Below are 21,050 nucleotides of genomic sequence, written 5' to 3'. Positions count from 1 at the left end.
GGGTGGGGGGGTGTTCTTGGAACCAATGGGTCTCTATTTGAAAAGGAATAGATATGTCAGGTTAAGGACAGTCGTTTGAAGGGCCAGTTCTTGTCACCATTTTTAGCTACCATGAAAGCAGCAGGTAAGAAGCATTGGGTGTGGGCATTAGAATAAAGATGAAAAGAAATAGAAGCCTCTGTCTGTACCTTGAGCGGGGAGGGTGGTCCTGGGACCTGCATTCCCCCAAGCTGCTGATGTCCTGGGTGAAGTCAAGTCTTCGTGGGGAATGCTTCCTGGAGGGTATGCTCAGAATGGGGAGTATGTGGCTGCAAGAATCATTATTTCTCAATCTCAGTGTTGCAATCAGTCGTGAAGGGTAGTCAAGTAATTTACCATCAATAATTTTTCAAGCAAGGAACTTGGGAAATAACTTCTTTCCAAAAAAGAACAGATGCAACGCTATTTCCCCATCCATTCATTTGCAGCCTTGGTTCATTGGCAGCCCAAGGTTTGTTCTGCAGTTCAGTGATGATACAGCCAGCACCCCAGGAATTATGCAGATCTCAACGCAGTGCTCATGAGAAAGGGGGTCACCTTAGACTGCACATGTGTCAAACACAAGGCCCGCGGGCCAAATCCGTCCCACCAGGCCTTGCAATGTGGCCCGCACCGCGCTGTCATCACTGCACTCCGTTGCGTTTCCATCACAATGACAGTTTATGACTGTTCAGTAAACCATTCGGCCCGCGATTTAGGCTGGATTTTAGATTTTGGCCCCTTCTCTGATTGAGTTCGACACCCCTACCTTAGAGGGTTGAGCACCACTGCTCTGCATGTAATAACCTCTCAGGAGGGTCCCAGAAGAGGAGGCCCAGTAGGGCATCCCCACCTTCACCCCGCAAGCCCTGGTCCTTGCCAAGAGACACACTCCCCCTGTTTGCCTTGCTCAGGTATCGCAGTAGACAAGAATGGCCTCATGTACTTCGTTGATGCTACCATGATCCGGAAGGTCGACCAGAATGGAATCATCTCCACCCTGCTGGGCTCCAATGACCTCACTGCCGTCCGGCCACTGAGCTGTGACTCCAGCATGGACGTGGCCCAGGTAGGACTCTCTCTCTGTTTCTCATCATTAACTAAGCCACGCCTGGTTCTTGGCCTGAAGTTCTCACCAGCAACCTGTCTGAGTGGAGTGGGAAGGGGGAGAAATGGGTAGAGATCACAGGTGTGTTTGCAGAAGGCTTGAGATGAACTAGGCAGCAAGACAGACTGGGAAATGTCAGGTAGGATGAGAGAGAGAGAAGAGGTGGGGGGGAGAAATTCTGCTCAGAAAAGTGGAGCTGGTGCTACTGCAGCCGTGGCAGATTACAGGGTAGGAGTTCCTGTGTAATTGCCTCTCTTCTCCATCGTTATTACAGGTTTGAGAATGTACCGTGCAGTGTTATACGTCCATCAGAACTTCCCTGTTAATCTGACATGATTGCATCCTCACTACATAAACCTTTATTTTGTGCAGCCATAGCTGGAGCAGAGCTCTCTACACGATGCCCCCAAGTGATATTCTTTAGTCCGGGCTCTTGCTGTGGCAGAGAGCACAGGCGCGCACTACTGGACAGCCCGGGAAACTGGACCGAATCATATGGATTCCAAACGTGGCGTACATGTCGACCTTTCCTACAGGGGCCTTTTCAACCCTCAGTCAACCTCATTAATTTCAGCTAAATTCTATAACAAATTGACAGCTTTCTACTGGCAAAGAAATGTGTTTTGCCCAGCTCATTTTTTTTCTTTTTTTCTTTTTTTAATGTTTTTATTGAGAGAGAGAGGAAGAGAAAGAGAAAGAAGAGAGGAAGGGAGAGGGAGAGGGAGAAAGTGGAACATGGATGAGGGAGAAGCATTTATTGGCTGCCTCCTGCACACCCCCAACTGGGGATCAAGGCAGCAAACCAGGCATTCACCAAGAGGTTGCTGGGAATTGAACCAGCAACCTCTTGGTGAATGGGATGAGCCTCAGCCAACTGACCCACACTGGCCAGGACTGGCCAGTTTATTTTTTCAAGCAAACACCCAAGTTGTAATTTGCTGGCAAGCCTGGGCTGGAGCTGCCCTTGAGTCAGAGTCACATTCCAAACCACACGGCTTCTTTCTGAGAATTAGATAAAGGGGTTGTCTTAACATGAACACAGCCTCCTCTGGCCCACGGCTCGGGGAGCAGGATATGGACTGGGTCCCATTAGCCCCTTGGGCAGTGGATGACAGGTAAAATCGTATATGACAACTCTGACCCTGGTCCAGTCACCTGGGGCTGAGAAGAACATCCTGGGGGAGCTGGTGACCTGCTCTAGCCACAGCTGACGATGCAGTGAGAGACATGTATTACACAGTCTCTTCTTCTCTGCTGTGTATGTCATCATGGGCAGTGGGCAAAGGGTTGATGATGGGCGGGTCTTCATCTGGGGTGTTAGTAAAAAGTCCTTTTCCCCAGCTGCATAAAACCAGCATGAGTGGCCCTAGCTGGTTTGGCTCAGTGGATAGAATGTCAGCCTGGTGGACTGAAGGGTCAGTTAAGGGCACATGCATGGGTTGTAGGCTCTATCCCCAATAGGGGGCATGCAGGAGGCAGCCACTCAATGATTCTTTCTCATCATTGATGTTTCTACTCTCTCTGTGTGTCCCTTTTCCTCTGAAATCAAAAATATTTTTAAAAAATACAAAAAACCCACAAGTGTCCAATACAGGTAAACACCGGGCACATTAGACACTGTTCTTTAACCAGACGCCATGTGCCCCACAGGTCCGCCTGGAGTGGCCAACAGACCTCGCCGTCAACCCCATGGACAACTCCCTGTACGTCCTGGAGAACAATGTCATCCTTCGCATCACGGAGAACCACCAAGTGAGCATCATCGCGGGGCGCCCCATGCACTGCCAGGTCCCGGGCATCGACTACTCGCTCAGCAAGCTGGCCATCCACTCGGCTTTGGAGTCGGCCAGCGCCATCGCCATCTCGCACACGGGCATCCTCTACATCACTGAGACGGACGAGAAGAAGATCAACCGCCTGCGCCAGGTGACCACCAACGGCGAGATCTGCCTGTTGGCTGGCGCCGCCTCGGACTGCGACTGCAAGAACGATGTCAACTGCAACTGCTACTCTGGAGACGATGCCTACGCCACGGACGCCATCCTCAACGCCCCGTCCTCCCTGGCCGTGGCGCCCGACGGCACCATCTACCTCGCGGACCTGGGCAACATCCGCATCAGGGCGGTCAGCAAGAACAAGCCCGTGCTGAACGCCTTCAACCAGTACGAGGCGGCCTCCCCCGGGGAGCAGGAGCTGTACGTCTTCAACGCCGACGGCATCCACCAGCACACGGTGAGCCTGGTCACCGGGGAGCACCTGTACAACTTCACCTACAGCGCGGACAACCACGTCACCGAGCTGGTGGACAACAGCGGGAACTCCCTGAAGATCCGGCGGGACGGCAGCGGCGTGGCCCGCCACCTGCTCATGCCCGACAACCAGATCATCACGCTCACGGTGGGCACCAACGGGGGCCTCAAGGTCGTGGCCACGCAGACCCTGGAGCTCGGCCTCATGACCTACGATGGGAGCACTGGCCTCCTCGCCACCAAGAGTGACGAGACGGGATGGACCACGTTCTATGAGTAAGTGGGTTTATACAGTTATGCCCCAAGAGCACTCACCCCACCCCAGCTGGCGTCAGAGCTGGCCCTCGCCCTAGCTGGTTTGATAAGAGTATCAGCCTGCAGGCTGAGGGGTCTCAGGTTCAATTCCCGTCAAAAGCACATGCCCAGGTTGCATGCAGGAGGCAGCCAATCAAAGATTCTCTCTCATCATTGATGTTTCTCTCTCTCTCTCCCCCTCTCCCTTCCTCTCTGAAATCAATAAAAATATATGTAAAAAGAAAAGAAAGAAAGAAAAAGAACTGGCCTGGGTCCCAGGTTCAATTCCCATCAAGGGCACATGCCCAGGTTGCATGCAGAAGGCAGCGGATCAATGATTCTCTCTCTTCTTTGATGTTTCTTCCTCTTCCTTCCTCTCTGAAATCAATAAAAATATATTTAAAAAAGAAAAAGAGGAAGAAGAAGAACTGGCTCTCACATAGCTTCTAGAACTGCTTAGTCACATTGTCTTTCTAACGTTCCTGTCTCCCCTGGCCCTCAGGCCCCCGTGGCCACTCTCCCTGGCTCCGCAGGGATTTGCACGGTGGAGCTTCCTCCCTACAAGAGCCGGGAATTCCTCTTGCCTGCCTGCCGTTAGGGTGTCAGGATATTGGACTCAACGCCGCACCTGGGAGAGCAAGTGCTGATTAACTTTGCTGATTATTCGTGTTTGCCGTGTGTACGGAAATTAGAACCTAAAAGGCAAGATCCTGGCGGGACTCCTGTAATTTGCCAATAGGTCCGGCCACACACTTGATTGCACAGACAGGTAGATAAACTCTGCATTTCCTCTCCAGCAGAAGCAGATCAATACAGATAAAGTGCTAGGTATATTAAAAGACGCCAGCGCCGGTCATATTCCCCCTCCCAATTATCTCATACTTAACAGTCCCGCCATGCGTTTTGCCAGAAAAAGCTGCTGCCCCTTGTGCTTGCAGTCAGCAGCTTGGGCACTCTGCCGGCGGCTGCAGGTATTGACTGGCCAGATGCTGGTTGGAGGAAATGGCTAAGGCCTCCTTCTGCCCGTGGCTGCCTGAGACAGGATAGAATTTTCAAACATCTGGCTCTCCGGGATGGGGAAGGATCTGGTTAACCCCTGTGGTTTTTTGTTTTTGTTTTTGTTTTGTTTTGTTTTTGGGGGGTGCTTTCTGTCTGGGTGTTGCTGCTAGCGGAGAATTTAGTGGGTAGGGAAGGGCTGTCACAGAGGGAAGGGAGGAACAACAGAAATACTGTTGCTCACTCCTAAATCTGGGAATGTTCCCTTTCCGATGGCGGTGACAGTGGGCCTGGGAGAATGTACAGGAAGCTGATGCCACCTGCTGGGAATGTGCTGTATTGCAGAGTCGCTCTCCCTTGCTCTGTCTTTCTTGGGGCAAAGTTGTCTTCCTCAGATTTCTGAGGCATCCTAACATCCTTCAGGGCGCAGGAACCTGTCCAAACTTTACAGCCTGGTTATTTTGTCCCCCGAGGCACCATCCACGTGCCATCTTTAGCGCTCATGCTAAATTAGGTTAAAGCTATGCAGCGACCAAACCCTACCAGGCCTTCTTCATCTTCCCTCGGAAGACCCAGTGCCTCTCAGTAGCATCTTACCACTTGTCACCACCTATCGTACTCTACATTTTAACTTGGTTGATGTTAGCCCTCTCTACCCAGCACATACGGGTCATGAGGGCAGGGATTTTCACCCATTGTGTGCTAGCCGTGTCGCCAATGCTTTGCATGGTGCCAAGCACATAGTAGGCACTCAGTGAATACTTGCTGAATAACTGAGTCAAAGGCAGCCTCCAGCGCCACACAGACCAAGGGAGGCTGGACTGGCTTCTTTGGTGGCCTTGAGACCCCATCGCAGGAGCTCACAGCTCCTTGCACACATAGGCTTAGTTGCAAAAAGGCCTGAGGGTGAAAATGCCCACTGCACAGGGGAAAGCAAGCAGAGCTGGAGGCAGCCAAAGCTTCTTTGAACGTTAAGGAGGACATGTTTCTCTCACCCTATTCCCCTGAAATTCTGGTCACCACTCAAATCCTTTGTTCCCCGAAAGTGGAATCGCCGATGCCTGCCACTTCTGTCATAAGGAGGCGAGGCAACCTGCACATCATAGGTGTCGAGGTAATGCCCCTGCTGTGCAAGGGCTGGGACACTGTTTGTTGCTGCATACTCCACTAGGTACCCCATGCCCAGACACTCGGAACTGTCATATTATTTTTTATTGAGCTAAAATCCTATCTAATAAAAGAGTAATATGCAAATTAACCATCACTTCACAATAAAGATGGCGACGCCCACAGCCAATAAGGAGGGAATATGCAAACTGATGTGACAAAGATGGAGGAGCCAACCAGAACAGGCAGGAGGCTTGGCTTTTTTGGTCACCCCAGCTGGCTTCATGGCCACCGCCCAGACAAAACCATAGTGGCAGGGCTGAGGCAGAGGCAGTTAGGAACGATCAGGCCAGGAGGGGAGGACAGTTGTGGGTGATCAGGCAGTTGGGGGTGAGCAGGCCAGCAGGGGGAGTAGTTGGGGGTGAGCAGGCCAACAGGGATGGGGCAGTAGGGGGCCAGCAGGCCAGCAGTGGGGGGGGGCGGGGCAGTTGGGTGTGATCAGGCTAGCAGGAAGGGCAGTTTGGGGCAAGCATGTCTGCGGGGGCGCAGTTGGGGGCAAGCGGTCCAGTGGGGGGGGGGGCAGTTGGAGCTGAGCAGGCTGGCAGGAGGCAGTAGGGAGTGAGCAGACTGGCGGAGGGGGCAGTTGGGGGTGAGCAGACTGGCAGGCAAAGTTGTTAGGGGCTATCATGCAGGCACGAAGGTGAGCAGTTAGGAGCCAGCAGTCCTGGATTGCGAGAAGGATGTCCAGGCTGGGCTGAGGAACCCCTCCCATGCACGGATTTTGTGCACTAGGCCACTAGTTGACATATAAGATTACATTCATTGTAGATGTGTACTATAATGATTCAGCATTTATATATTGCAAAACAATAGCTACAATAAGTCTAGTTAGCATCTCTCACCATAAAATTATTAAACGTTTTTCTTGTGATGAGAATTTGCAAAATCTACCCTCTTAGCAACCTTCAAATATGCAATACAGTGTTATTAACTAGAGTCACCCTGCTGTACATTACATCCATGACGTATTTTATAACTGGAAGTTTTCACCTTTTGACCCCCTTCACCCATTACACCCACTCACCTCACCTCCACCCCTGCCTCTGACAAACACCAATCTGTTTTCTGTATCTATGAGCTCATTTGGGTTTTTGTAATTTGTCTTTCTCTGACTTCTGTCACTTGGCATAATGCCCTCAAGATCCATCATACTGTCACAAGTGGCAAGATTTCATTCTTCTATGGCTGAATACTATTCCATTACATATATACACCACATTTTCTACATCCATTCAGACATCAACAGACACTTAGTTTGTTTCCATAGTTTGGCTATCCTATATAATAAAAGGCTTCTACACAAATCAACTGAACCATGACATGCTCAATGCACTCCCACAGGGGGAGCACCATTCAGCTAAAAGCCGGGCTCACAGCTGGCAAGTGCAGCAGCAATAATGGGAGCCTCTCCCGCCTCTGCTACAGCACTAAGGATGTCCAACTGCGAGCTGAGGTCACTCCCCATGGGGAGCAGGCCTAATCTGTCAGTAGGAAATCCCCTAGGGCTCATGGACTGTGAGAGGGCACAGACCAGGCTGAGGGACATCCCCCAAACCCGAGTCACAAATTTCATTCACTAAGCCTCTAGTCCTATATAATAAGAGCCTAATATGCTGTGTCCAACCATTGGTTCAACCGTTTGACCAATCGCTGTAATGCACACTGACCACCAGGGGGCAGATGCTCTGACCGGTAGGTTAGCTTGCTGCTGGGATCCAGCCAATCAGGACTGGGCAAGACAGGCCAGACATGCCCTGGACCCAACCTCCTGCAGTCCCTCCCTGGCCTCTAAAATATTTATTCTAATTAATTTTCTTTCAATGTGCACAAATTCATGCACCAGGCCTCTAGTAGTAAGTATACTCATCATATATAATAAAAGGCTAATATGCAAATAGACAAAATGGTAGAACAACCATAACAATCAAACAACTGGTTGCTATGACAATCAAACAACCGGTTGCGCTGACCACTAGGGAGCATGTGCGGAACAAGGCAGGCATTGGCCACAGTGGGATGGTGGAGCAGGTGAGTGAGGGTGCCAGACCAAGGCAGGCACCAGTTAATGAGCCTCTGGTGGTTCTTTGCTCCCACCCAGTGCTCGAACCCACTGCTGGCACCAGAGCCACTGCTACACCCGCAGCTGGTACCCAGTGCCAGTCCTGATCACTAGGCACCATCAGCTGGTGCAAGCAGCAGCTACAGGCCCTGATCATCCCTGAGGGCTTCTTCATCTCCCCCTGCATCTCTGAGGGCAGCAGCCACTGCTCTCACCTTCTGAGAGCACAGGCCCCACTTGCACCCACTGCTGGCACCAGCCCCAATTGCTGCACACTCTCAGCAGGTGCAAATGGGGCCAGCTCCATCAGTGCATGGAGGCAGCAGCAGCGAGAGTGAGACTGCTGGCAGACAGGGGGCCGGGGACTGCGGTGGGAGGGGCCAGGTGGGGGCACAGAGGATGGGCCGAGACCCACCCTTGTGCCCACTGCAGTCTCACGACCCACAGTTCCTTTCAAGGTGCATGAATTCATGCACTGAGACCTAGTTGTAAATAATGCTGTAATGTACATGTAGTGCATATATATCCACAAGTTGGTGTTTTGTTTTATTTTTTTATTTTTTGAATTTTATATTTTTCTTTTTTTTAATTTTTTTTATATATATTTTATTGATTTTTTACAGAGAGGAAGAGAGAGGGATAGAGAGTTAGAAACATCGATGAGAGAGAATCATCCATCAGCTGCCCCTTACACACTCCATACTGGGGATGTGCCCACAACCAAGGTACATGCCCTTGACCGGAATCAAACATGGGACCTTTTAGTCCACAGGCCAACACTCTATCCACTAAGCCAAACCGGTTTTGGCTGGTGTTTTCTTATAGTTTTTAAATTGATTTCAGAGAGGAAGGAAGAGAATAAAAAATAGAAACTTAAATGATGAGAATCATTGATTGGCTGCCTCCTGCACTTGCCCCACCACCACCACCACCACCACCACCACCATCACTAGGGATCAAGTCCAAAACCCAGGCATGTGCCCTAACCGGGAATCAAAAACCAAACCTTGACCTCTGGTTCATAGGTTGAACCCAGCAAGTTGGTGTTATAATTTGAGTTATATGAGTTCTTTATATATTTGTGGTATTATCATCTTATCAGATATATGATTTGCAAGTATTTTCTCCCATTTAGTAGGTGCCTTTTCATTTTGTCAATCCTTTGTTGTGCAGAAGTTTTTTAGTTTGATGTTGTCCCATTTGTTGATTTTTATTTTTGTTGCCTGTGCTTTTGGTGTCAAATCCAAAAAAAAATATATCACAAAGACCAATGTCCAGGAGCTGACTGCTTACGTTTTCTTCTAGGTCATTTATGGTTTCAGATCTTACTCTAGAGTTTGTAATCACTTCATTTTTGTGTGTAGTGTGAAGTAGTGGACAAGTTTCATTTTTTTACATGTGGCTGCCCCGTTTTTCGAATGCCATTTATTGACAAGACTGTCTTTACCCTATTGTATAGTCTTGGCTGCTTTGTCGTTAATTAATTGACCATATTAGCATGGGTTTATTTCAGCTCTCTATTCTGTTCCATTGATCTGTGTGGCTGCTTTTATGCCAATACTGTACTGTTTGTATTCGAATTTGAAATCAGGGAGCATGATGCCTCCAGCTTTGTTCTTCTTTCTCAAGATTGCTTTGTCTATTTGGGGTCTTTTGTCATTCCATACAAAGTTTAGAATTGTTCATTCTATTTCTGTGAAAACTGCCTGTTCATTGTTTAATCAAGTAGTTTGGGATTTTTTTTTCTTATTGAGTTGTATGAGTTCTTTATATATTTCAAGTATTAAAACTTTATCAAGATATCTGATTTACAAACACTTTCTCCCATTCAGTAGGTGTCTTTTAATTTTGTTGATGGTTTTCTATGCTGTGTGGAGATGTTTTAGTTTGATGGAGTTTTACTTGTTGATTATTCAATAGGAAAGAATTGGACTTTTGTTGGGGATTGCACTGAATCTGTTGATTGCTCTGGGTAGTATAGACATTTTTAAAATCTTTGTTCTTTTATTCCATGAGCACAGAATATGTTTCCATTTACTTGTATCTTCAATATCTTTCACCAGTGTCTTATGATTTACCTTCCTTGTTCAATCTGTATTCATTTTGATGAAATTGAAAATGGTATTGTGTTTTAATTCCTCTTTCTGCTACTTTGTTATTACTGTATAGAAATGCAACTGGTTTTTACACATTGATTTTGCATCCTGCAACTTTACTGAATTTGCTTATTAATTTTAAGTGTTTTGGTAAAGTCTTTGGGATCTTCTATATACTATCATGTCACGTGCAAATAGTGACAGTTTTACTTTTTTCTTTCCAATTTGAATGTCTTTATTTTTTTCATACCTAATTTCTCTGCCTAGAATTTCTGAGTTTATGTTGACTAATGTGGCATCCCTTTGACTTGTTCCCTGGTCTTAGAGGAAAACCTTTTCACTTTATACTGTGGAGTGTGATGATAGCTGTGGGCTTATAATAGGTGGTCTTTATTATGTTGACGTGTGTTTCCCCTATACTCACTTTATTGCATTTTTATCATAAACAGTTATTGAATTTTGTCCTTTTCTAAGTCTATTGAGATAATCATAGGACTTGAATCCTTCATTTTGTTGATATATCACATTGATTGATTGATTGATTGATTGATTGACTTGTAGACATTGAACAATCTTTTCATCCCTGGAAAGAAATCCCTACTTGGTCACTGCCTTCCAACATCCACAGAGCTTGGCTCTTCCCAGTTCGCCCCAGAAGCAAAATTCCTCACTTCACTGCAAGTCAGGAGCCAGATCTGCGTTCCTTTATTCCAGATGCATTGGCCCATGCATCTCCATCTGCGCTGTGTAGTCCTAGGCACTAAGGGGTTACGTCAAATAGGCCACAGGGTTCTGTGCACAAAAATCCTCCCTCAGGCCCTCCTCCCCATATCTACTGCCCAAGCCCCCATCTCTAACTTTGTCCCTGTCTCCCTCTGATCCAGAGGGGGCCATACCTAGAGGTTGAGTCATTTTTCCTTCTTTTTAGCCCTCCAAGCAAAATGATCTCCAATGTTCCATCTTCCTCCCCATCCCTTCTCCAGTAGCAAAGCTGATCCGGGAGACATCAAAGGCTTCGACATGTAGGCCTTGAAATGAAGGGTGTCTTTCTTTCTCCTGGATCTTTAGGAGGGCCCATGCTTTCTGAACACAGTGGATCTTCCAGAGTAGGGAAACGCCCCCCATCAAATGGAACAGTGATGCTCCTTCTAAAGGGAGATGGGAAAGACGCAAAGCACACCACACTTTGAGAAAAGATGACATATCGAAAAGGAGGGTTCCATTTCAGGCATCTTTCTGGTAGGAGCTCGCTCGTTGGTGTAGTAAATGTAGGTGCTGAGGACAACTGAGGTCAACTGAGTCATTGGGAAACTGTCTGGAAAGGCTGTTTGGGGAGCGGAGCCAGGGTTGGTTTGGGGCTATAGGGCTAGAGACTAGGTTACAGGCAGCCACTCCTGCTGTGCTTGAGCCAAGGCCTGGCACTGGCACTTGGTCCAGGCTGACTGTCTGGAGGACCATGAGGTGACAAGTGGGAGGAGGTTGTATGAGTGTGGAAGACCTAAATGGGCATGAATGGTCTCTAATGGTAGGCTTTGGTTTGATTGAACAACCACAATGGGAGAAGAGTGTGGTTAGTTCAGCAGAGAAGTGACATAAGGAAGCATCATTTTTAGGAAGGTTCATTTGGGGGCTTTGTGGGACACCCAAAAAGCAGAAGATGCTCAGAAGCTGGGGTTCACAGCAACGTGGGAGAGCATAATGAAGTTCACCCTGCCACAGGGCAGGTAAAAGGTTTTCACTGAGCTGAGTTGGGCATAAGTGCCATCACCATTTCTCAGGGCAGGCTGGGGTTTTGGGGATTGTGACAAGGGGCCTCAGACTGATGCAGCACCTGGTCACCCCACCTTCCAATCTCTTCCTCTGGCCCCATGAACCTGTCTCTGTACCGTTCTGAGGGTTGGGGAAGCCTTCAACCCCAATAGCTGTGTTCCAACCAGTGTGTCTGTCCTCCAGCTATGACCACGAGGGCCGCCTGACCAACGTGACACGCCCCACCGGGGTGGTGACCAGTCTGCACCGGGAAATGGAGAAATCCATCACCATCGACATCGAGAACTCCAACCGTGACGATGACGTTACCGTCATTACCAACCTGTCTTCGGTGGAGGCCTCCTACACAGTGGTGCAAGGTAAGCCCCTCACCCTCAACACCCATCCCCAGACCCAGCCCAGCAGGCTCCTAGAGATCTAAAGCAACCCTCCACGTGTTCTAGTGCAATACCCACAGCAAACACGAGCTCCACTTTGTAGAAAACGACTTAACCAGATTCAGGAGAAGGTCATCAATACCAAACCATCGAGATGTTTGGAAGTGTCTACAGGCTCATCTGAACATATCAGTCAGCTGACATCCCCACGTGCGGTCCCCACCTCCTACCTCCCTCTCCATCCCTCCCGGCCACCCCAGGACACATGGCTACCTTCTCAAAGGCTGTTGATCCTCTTGAGTCCACCATGTTTGTGTGTGTGTGTGGCTTCCAGTCTGATTCTCTATCCTGGGTATGTGTTTGTGGTACCAGTTGTCCTGCCATCACAGCTCTTTAGCAATCTCTTGCCAAGACTGGGGCCTCCGAGGTGTCTGACCACCCCCTGGTTACTATTGCTATTCGACATGACACACAGCCCAGACAAGGCTGGCGAGGAAGGCGCTGAGCAGATTAATTTTCCTTTTAATTAAGATAGAATGTCAGTGGGTCAGCCCGTTGTCAGAGGATAAAAGTGTCCTCTCCGTAGATAAATGGTGACAATTCTGGACCGTGATCCCGCGGCAGAGTCTGTTTCGGTGACTCTATTTCTGCCCTGCCAAGTGATTAATGATGTAGATCCCGTCTCCCAGCGTGATGGCTGCAGGCGCGGGAGTGACAGGTACACGCGTGCTCACTGCCCCCAAGGCCCCCGTCTCAGAGGCCAGCCCAGCTGGACTCCTTTGGCCAAATCACCAGGAAGTGGCATATCTGTACAATGGGGTCCCTCGCTCACATTTTCTTCCTGGAACTCTCCGATAAAGGAAAAGGTCAGAAGTCTGATGGGCTCCTGTAAGTTCCATTCGGGCAGATAAGCGCCTGTTATCAGCACCCACTGGCACACTCTGCCTCAGGCCAGCAGAGTCTCCTGAGGGTTCTCTTGCGTGGAGGTGGCATGTGGTGTAGTCACAAGGGACAGGACGGTTGCCGTGTCTCTTGGTTTTCTTGAAGAACCAACCCTATACTTGATTTGCAGTTGATCTGATCTGTGGCTAAGCCATCAACCTCAGGTTAGATGGTAGGCAAAAAGGGAAAGAAAAAAAAAAAAGAAAAAAAAAAAAAAATATATATATATATATATATATGTGTGTGTGTGTGTGTGTGTGTGTGTGTGCGCGCGCGCGTGTGTGGTATCCAGAAATGTATGCATACACTTTGAATAATTAATTCCAATGAGTTAAATCTGAAAGGAGACATCAATTGTGCTATAAGGAAAAAAGTATATACATTTTGGGGGGGACAATGTGTGTGTGTGTGTGTGTGTGTGTGTGTGTGTGTGTGTATTAGTAGTTTTTGTTTATTTGTCCATTAGATTTAACATATATGTTAAAGATCAGGGATTTGATTGACACAAATTGTGTAGGCAATAGACATCTTTAAATGCACTATTAATAGTCTTCAGCGAGTCAAGGAAAAATATCACGGCATGACTGTTTCTGGAATGCCACGTATTAATAATGTTTTTCTTTCCACGGATCAGTAGCATTTCTGCTATCCTCCTTAGCACTGTGCGTGCGCTAATTGAAGGCCGCCTTAGACGTACAGCAGCGAAGCACCACGGAAACCTATAAGAACAGGGCTTCTGTTCTCTTATGACTCAGAGTGGATAACCAATCTCCCTGTCCCCACCCCACTTCATTTCCCCAGATCAAGTGCGGAACAGCTACCAGCTCTGTAATAACGGGACCCTGAGGGTGATGTATGCCAATGGGATGGGTGTCAGCTTCCACAGTGAGCCCCATGTCCTCGCGGGCACCATCACCCCCACCATTGGCCGCTGCAACATCTCCCTGCCCATGGAGAACGGCCTGAACTCCATTGAGTGGCGCCTGAGAAAGGAACAGATTAAAGGCAAAGTCACCATCTTTGGCAGGAAGCTCCGGGTAAGTGGGTCCACCGAACTTGTCACCACAAAGTGATAGGGGATGCACTTGGTCCTGGGGAGCAGAGGAAATGTCCCCGTTCCCAAGACTCCCTTCCTCCTTCTCTCCCTGGAAAAGACAGGTCTTCCTACCACCATCCCCACCCCCATTCCCACCCTGGACAATAGGAGCCATGTATTCCTCAGGGACTGATATCATTTTCTGGGACTGAAAATAGGGAGGCTGACCTGCTACAGCTACAGGTAGCCTGGGTCCTCATTTCACACACACCTCCTCCTCTCTCAGGACCCACTGCTGGTTGGCCAGTTCAGCAGACAAACTGGTTGGTGCCAGTGCCATTCAGGTAGCTGGCTAAACACTCAAGGAGTTGACAGTCAAGTGGAATATGTAGATGCAGGACCATCCTACAGGCTCAGTGAGAAGATAGAGAAGGAGCCATTCCCCAGCCTGATAATCAGGCAGGCTTCCCAGGGGGAAATAACAAGCAATCCACAGTTGGAGGTTTGACCAACCCTCGCCTCCCTAGTCTAGATAGCTTATAAGTTGTGTCTTTTCAAAATAAACACAACAGCCTGAGCCGGTTTGGCTCAGTGGATAGAGTGTCAGCCTGCAGACTGAATGGTCCCGGGCTCGATTGCAGTCAAGGGCATGTACCTTGGTTGCAGGCTCCTCCCCAGCCAAGACCCTGGTAGGGGCACGTGCAGGAGGCAACCAACTGATGTGTTTTTCTCACATAGATATTTCTCTCTGTCTTTCCCTCTCTCTTCCACTCTGTCTGAAAATCAATGGGAAAATATCCTGAGGTGAGGATTTAAACATTTGTCAAGAACTTTCATGATACTTGCGCTGCCTTAGATGCTTTACTTACATTATATTATTTCCAGCAACCTCATGGGGTAGCTGTTATCATCTCCATTTTTCAGTGAGAAAGCACAGAGTCTGGGGAGTTAAATAACCTGTCCAAGAGCACGACAGGTAGAGAATGGCAAAGCCGGGACTCAGCCCAAACTCCGTCCTCCGGTGTGTTTCATGCACCGGCATTCTTAACCACCAGGCCACACGGCTTCCCGTTTAGATCCCTGGGCCCCCAGCTCACCTGGGGCCTGCTCTGGTCCTCTCTGCGGCACTCAGGACTGTTTCTGACCCACAGAGGGTAACCCTAGGGATCCCGGGCTTCATCAAATCCGGCACGTGTTCACTGAACGCCTCCTAGGAGCCAGGAGCTGTGCTCTGTACTGCAGATACAGGGCACACCACACAAACCCCTCCCCGCCTGCAGCTCACTCACAGGGGTGGGCGGGAAGGGGCAAGAGGGCAGATAATAAGTAAATGAATCAATAACTGGAATAATTGCAGGTGGAGATAAGCACCAGGACAGGACAGGACACAGTGGAACAGGGCAGGGTTTAACAAGTGCTCAGAGCCCCTGAGCGTGGAAGGCTTAGCATCCAGAGAACGTGGCTCATCGCTGATGCCCAGTTGTTGGGCTGAAATCCAGCCAACCCAGGTGACCTTCCTGCAGAGCCAGGCCATTCCATCTTAGGATTCGCCTTTGTCTAGTAGGAGTCTAATTGTCCACGTCAGGTCATCAGCTGGCTCCCATGTTGGCTTCCTCTGCTGGTGTCTGCAGAGTCACAAGCTGTGCACAGTATCTTCCAAAAGACAAAAAATGGTCCAGCCTGTGTGGCTCAATGGTTGAGCTGCTCATAGTTCAATTCCCAAGTTGTGGGCTCAACCCCCAGTGTGGGGCATGCAAGGGGGACAGCGAACCAATGATTCTCTCTCATCATTGATGTTTCTCTCTCTCTCTCTCTCTCTCTCTCTCTCTCTGTCTCTCTTTCTCTCTCTCTCTCTCTCTCTCCCCCCCCCCTCTCTCTCTCTCCCTTCCTCTCTGAAAGCAGTAAAAATATTCTTTTCTTTTTCTTTTTTTTTAAAGACAAAAAGTGAAAGGAGGTCATTAGCTAAGTCCCTCATGACTGGATTTCAAGGTTGTGTGATTGATTTTTGATACTCAGCATGGTAGTAGAAGTTGATTATACGTAGTAATCACACCGTTTCACGTAGAACTCAACTATGCATTTGGACTGCGTTTTCCAAGTAAAGATAAAATGTGGGCCTAAAATAAAATGGCTATCAGCCCAACTCTGAATATTAACAACCTTAATGATGGGCCTCGTGGTAATTAGCAGAAGTTAGGCACGCAGGTCTTATAACTGCATTTCTGCCAGGGTTAGATTTGCTGGCATCATGTTTATGCAAATCAGAACACAGCTTTATCTATCAACACCTCAACACTTAATTGTCTAGTGTTAGTTCCTGTAACAATAATCACATATCCATTTAGCTCTTAAATGAAAATCGCTATGAGATTATAACAGGTCGAGTGGACTGAAAATGTAATTTGAAAATGAGGGAGAAAGCCTGGAATTTATTTGCATCTCATTTGTTTTAATTCAATTCATAAATTGTTCAGTGAATGAAATAAAAGCAGCTCGCAGAGATCAGCGGGAAGAAGGTGGAAGGGCAGGCTGGAGTGGGATGTGGGCTAGGAGGCCGGGGCGTGGCCCTTTCCCCAGATGTGCCATAGCAGAGGACTTTGCAGCCGCTCACACAAAGCTGTCTGGTGGCCAAAGAGATTGCAGGCCCTTCTCTCCTTCCTTCCGGTCCTGACCTTTCTTTTCACTCCATTTTGACACCCCCGAATTGTTTCATTCATTTCAAAGATGTCTACTAAAATGGACTCTAAGGAGAATGTTATACGTGATGATTATATTTGTTTGCTTTCCTGGGTATGTCTAGTTTTATTCCTTTCTAGGTTTAAGTCTCTCCTGTATTGGAACTGGAAATCAAACCCACATTTCAAAATTTTTTAAAAAGACGTTTACTGGTGCCAACTCTATATCCAGGACGATGGAGGGAGTAGACTGGAGAGGGAGAAAGAAAATGAAATCCTTGCCACCAAGAAGCCGGTGGTCCAGTGGAGAAGGCAGTGGGAGGAGGGTGATGGAAGCTGTCATGGGGGCTACTATCCCGTGGGCAGGGTTGCTGCGTGGGATCGTAGGGAGAGGAGAGGCTGTGGCGGGGAATGAGTCCTAACATCTAGGGGCTCAACGCATCGAACCAGGTAGCTTGGCTAGGTGACCGCTGGCTGTAATTGCTCTCTCTTGTGACCCTGCCTCTCAAGTACCAGGGAAGGGGAGGCAGGCTGGGATGGCTGAAGGGAGCTTGCTGAGTAGGGCTGGATGAAACACAGTGTGGTCACTTCAACTCAGCTGCAAGGAAGCCCAGGAGATGCTGGGGAGCACCGAGAGGGCCTGACCGCCCCGGTCAGGCCTGAGGTTTGACAGAAGGGAAGAGGAGCTTGGTGGAGGAGTCGGAGTCGGTCCAGAGGAACAGCAGGAACTGGCCAGGCGAAGATCAAGGGAAGGCGTGAGCAGCCAGAGTGTTGCCTGTGAGACAGAAAAAGGTCAGAAAAGGGAATGACATTTCAGAAAGCTATAACTCAGCATGGCCCTAGAGAAGGAATATGTTACACTAGGATGCAGATTTAAAAAAAAAAAAAAAAAAAAAAAAAAAAAGATCGAGCTGGTGGGCCACACGTGGGAGGGAATGGTTTGCTGGGCTGGCATTTATCCTGAGGACGGCAGGGGCTGTTGCCGGTTAAATAGCAGAGGGGGTCGTAGGGAGAAGTAGTTATGGGTAGTATTAGAAAGACCTCTCAGAGCCCAAAAATAAACCCTTGCTTCTGTGGTCAATTAATATAAGGCAAAGGAGGCAAGAATATACAGCGGGGTAAAGACCGTCTCTTCAATAAGAGGTGTTGGCAAAACATGACAGATACTTGATAAAAAAAAAAAAAAAAGAGAGAGAGAGAGAAAGAAAGAAAGAAAGAAAGAAGAAAAGAAAAGAAAAAAGAAAAGAAAAGAAAAAAGAAAAGAAAAGAAAAGAAACTGGACCACATTCTTACACCAGATTCAAAAAAAAATCAAAATGGATTGAAGACTTAAAATGTTAAACCTGAAGCCATAAAATGCCTTGAAGAAAACATAGACAATAAATCCTTTGACCTTGGTCTTAGCAATATCTTTTTGGATATACCTCCTCAAGCAAGGGAGACAAAAGAAAAAAGTAAACAAATGGGACTACTTCAAACCTAGAAAGATTTGCACAGTGAAGGAAACCATCAACCAACCAAAAAGACAACCTATTGAATGGGAGAAGATATTTGCAAAGGATACATCTGATAAGGGGTTAATACCCAAAATACATAAAGAACTCATACCAAAAAAAAAAAAAGAACTCATACAACTTAACACCAACAAGTCAACCAAAGACCTTGTATGCATGTGTGTGAACTAGGACAGTGGTCGGCAAACTCATTAGTCAACAGAGCCAAATATCAACAGCACAACGATTGAAATTTCTTTGGAGAGCCAAATTTTTTAAACTTAAACTTCTTCTAACGCCATTTCTTCAAAATAGACTCACCCAGGCCGTGGTGTTTTGTGGAAGAGCCACACTCAAGGGTCCAAAGAGTCGTATGTGGCTCAAGAGCCACAGTTTGTCGACCACAGAACTAGGAGATCACTGTTCGACTCCTGGTCAGAGCACATTTCCCTTCTTCCAGCAAACTTTTTTCCTAGATTTTTAGAAGACAGAGCTAAAACTGAGCCCTTCTATTAAGATTTAAAGCTTCTGCTCTATCCTGAAATGGATGTAGTGCATGATTCATTCTGAAAAGGAAAGCATGTAACCAGGATATTTCTTCCAGCTTATGATTTACATCAAGATTGCAAAAGCAAGAAACAGCACTTGTGTAGGTGGCAGAACAAAAGAAAAATTGCTTCCAAGGTAATCTTCCATCATGATATTGGTATTAGCGTTATGAGTACTCCCAGAGGAAGTGGGAGTTAGTAATTTTGTTTTGGTTTCCATATAATTAATATGACATTGCAATTACACGTTGGCTTGCGTTACTTTTACTTTGGTGGCGAATGACAGTGACAGAGGAGCGAGGCATGAGGCAGCCATGCATGTGTGCCTGGGAACACACACCCATGAGCCCAGTTCTGCATGGAGCCTGTTCAGGTAGACCTGTTGACATACTTGGTCATCATGAAAGCCTGCATTTCGCCAGCTGCTTCCTGCCTCGGTGCATCCATTCTGCACCAACTGATGCTCCCTTTTTCAGATGTGAGTACTGTATGTGCTGAGAACTGTACTGGGCACTCCGTGTTTATTGGTAAACAAAACAGACAAGACTCTAAATTGCAAGTGATGCGTGTGCAGAAAGAACAACGTGTAAGACATTTCATAGTAGCTTAAAGAATACTTCATTAGAAGGGCACGCTTCTGCAGACACGTTAGACAAGGCATGCTCCAAGCACGTGTTACTTTGGGCGACTTGCTGTTTGGGAGGATGCAGTGGAAAAGTGGAAAGACCCCAGTGGAGTTTAATCATGGAAACTGTGATGGCTTCTAGAAAGAAAACTGTAGGGTGAGGACAATGGGAAATGTCTGATGTAGGTTAAGGCCACTCTTAAGAAAAAGGCATTTGAGCTGAGAACGGGAGGAATAGGAGTTTTCCAGGCGTGGGATGGGAGGAGAGTCGCCTCTGGCATGTGCAAAGGCCCTGAGACATCCTGAGACATAAGACAGTTGCTTGTAACCTGAGCAGGAGGACAGCCCGTGTGGCTAGAGCAAACCAGTGGGAGGTGGGATCAAGGGCATGGGGGCTTATTGGCCCTGATGAGGATCTTAGAAATACAGAAGTCCTCCTCGGATTTCCCCTCTAGTGTAGGGTGGGGTATATCTGGCCTCAGGGCCACAGAAGGCCCTTGAAATCATTTGGTCTGGCCCTGCCAAGGCATTAGGGGTGGGTTAATGAAATGTTTGACCAAATACAGCAGGATCATTTTTAAGGTGATGGTTTTGTACTGCCTGCGAATGATGTTATAAATACCCAAATGGCCCTTGGCAGAAAAAAGGTTCCCCACCCCTGCTCTCATGCATGCAAAGGAGCATTCTTCGGCAAGCTGACTGTCTGCCTTCCTTCTTAGACACTGGAGACACGTGACATACTTGGCTCCTGAAAATTCAAGTTGAAGGGTGACAAGTACAAGCTCGTTCTGGTCATCTGGACTGAGCCTCCTTAGCAGATGTGACTCTTCTCTGCCATTTCCCTCACCATGGGCCCCCACACACACACCTTCACTAGACTGTCCCAGAGCCTCTGACACGGAGACCTCTGCTTACACAGGGCTCTCACTCACTCCTCAAGCTCTCCCTTGCTCACCAACCCACTGCCTTTGGGACACTGTCCTTGTCAGCCCGGTTCTGGCTAAGTGTCCCTCCCCGGCTCCCATGATCTCTTCCCTCAGTTTACCCTCATTACCACGCTCACGTTTTTCATTGTTGGTTCATGTGTCTTTATCATCCTTGGCCTGTAAGCTCCATGAGAGCAGGGGCCATAACGGCCTTGTTCTATCTTGAGTGTTGATCACAGTAACAAGCACACAGTAGGTGCTCGTTCAATATTGAATGAATGAATGAATGAATGAATGGGATTTTAAGGTGGCATCTTGAAAATCCGCTCGACCTCTGTTGATTCCAGGTCTTGGAATTCCCTGAGTCACTCTAATTGCTCTTTGGAATGAAGCCCTTCTGACTTTTGGAGCTCACAGATGTCCAATCTTACTTCCTATTCTTGGTTTTCCATGTGAGAACCTTAGGTCATCAGAGTTGCCAGGATTCTGAAACTCTACCTAATTCAAGACCTTTATTTTAAAACGTTTAAGCACCAAGCACTGCCCAAAATAATAGAGACACTAAGAAAGTGGTCGGCAAACTCTATTAGTCAACAGAGCCAAATATCAACAGGACAACGATTGAAATTTCTTTGGAGAGCCAAATTTTTAAAACTTAAACTTCTTCTAAT

At 47.8% G+C, this 21,050-nt stretch overlaps 1 protein-coding gene across 8 annotated transcripts in view; it reads left to right on the top strand.

Moving 5' to 3' along the window:
• The window catches only part of TENM2 (teneurin transmembrane protein 2), an 867,288-nt gene that overhangs the window by 823,426 nt on the left and 22,812 nt on the right, over window positions 1-21,050 (top strand). For all 8 annotated transcript variants that reach the window (XM_045577000.1, XM_045576998.1, XM_045576997.1 and 5 more), the window contains 4 exons: window positions 933-1,087; window positions 2,777-3,651; window positions 11,941-12,116; window positions 13,878-14,113. In XM_045577000.1, coding sequence (XP_045432956.1) covers window positions 933-1,087; window positions 2,777-3,651; window positions 11,941-12,116; window positions 13,878-14,113 — 1,442 coding nt within the window. The remainder of the gene's footprint in view (window positions 1-932; window positions 1,088-2,776; window positions 3,652-11,940; window positions 12,117-13,877; window positions 14,114-21,050) is intronic.

This window comes from Pipistrellus kuhlii, unplaced genomic scaffold (genome assembly GCF_014108245.1).
Source record: "Pipistrellus kuhlii isolate mPipKuh1 unplaced genomic scaffold, mPipKuh1.p scaffold_m20_p_8, whole genome shotgun sequence".
NCBI lineage: Eukaryota > Metazoa > Chordata > Mammalia > Chiroptera > Vespertilionidae > Pipistrellus > Pipistrellus kuhlii.
Note: the sequence above shows the minus strand (reverse complement) of the source record. Positions and strands in the feature narration are given on the sequence as shown.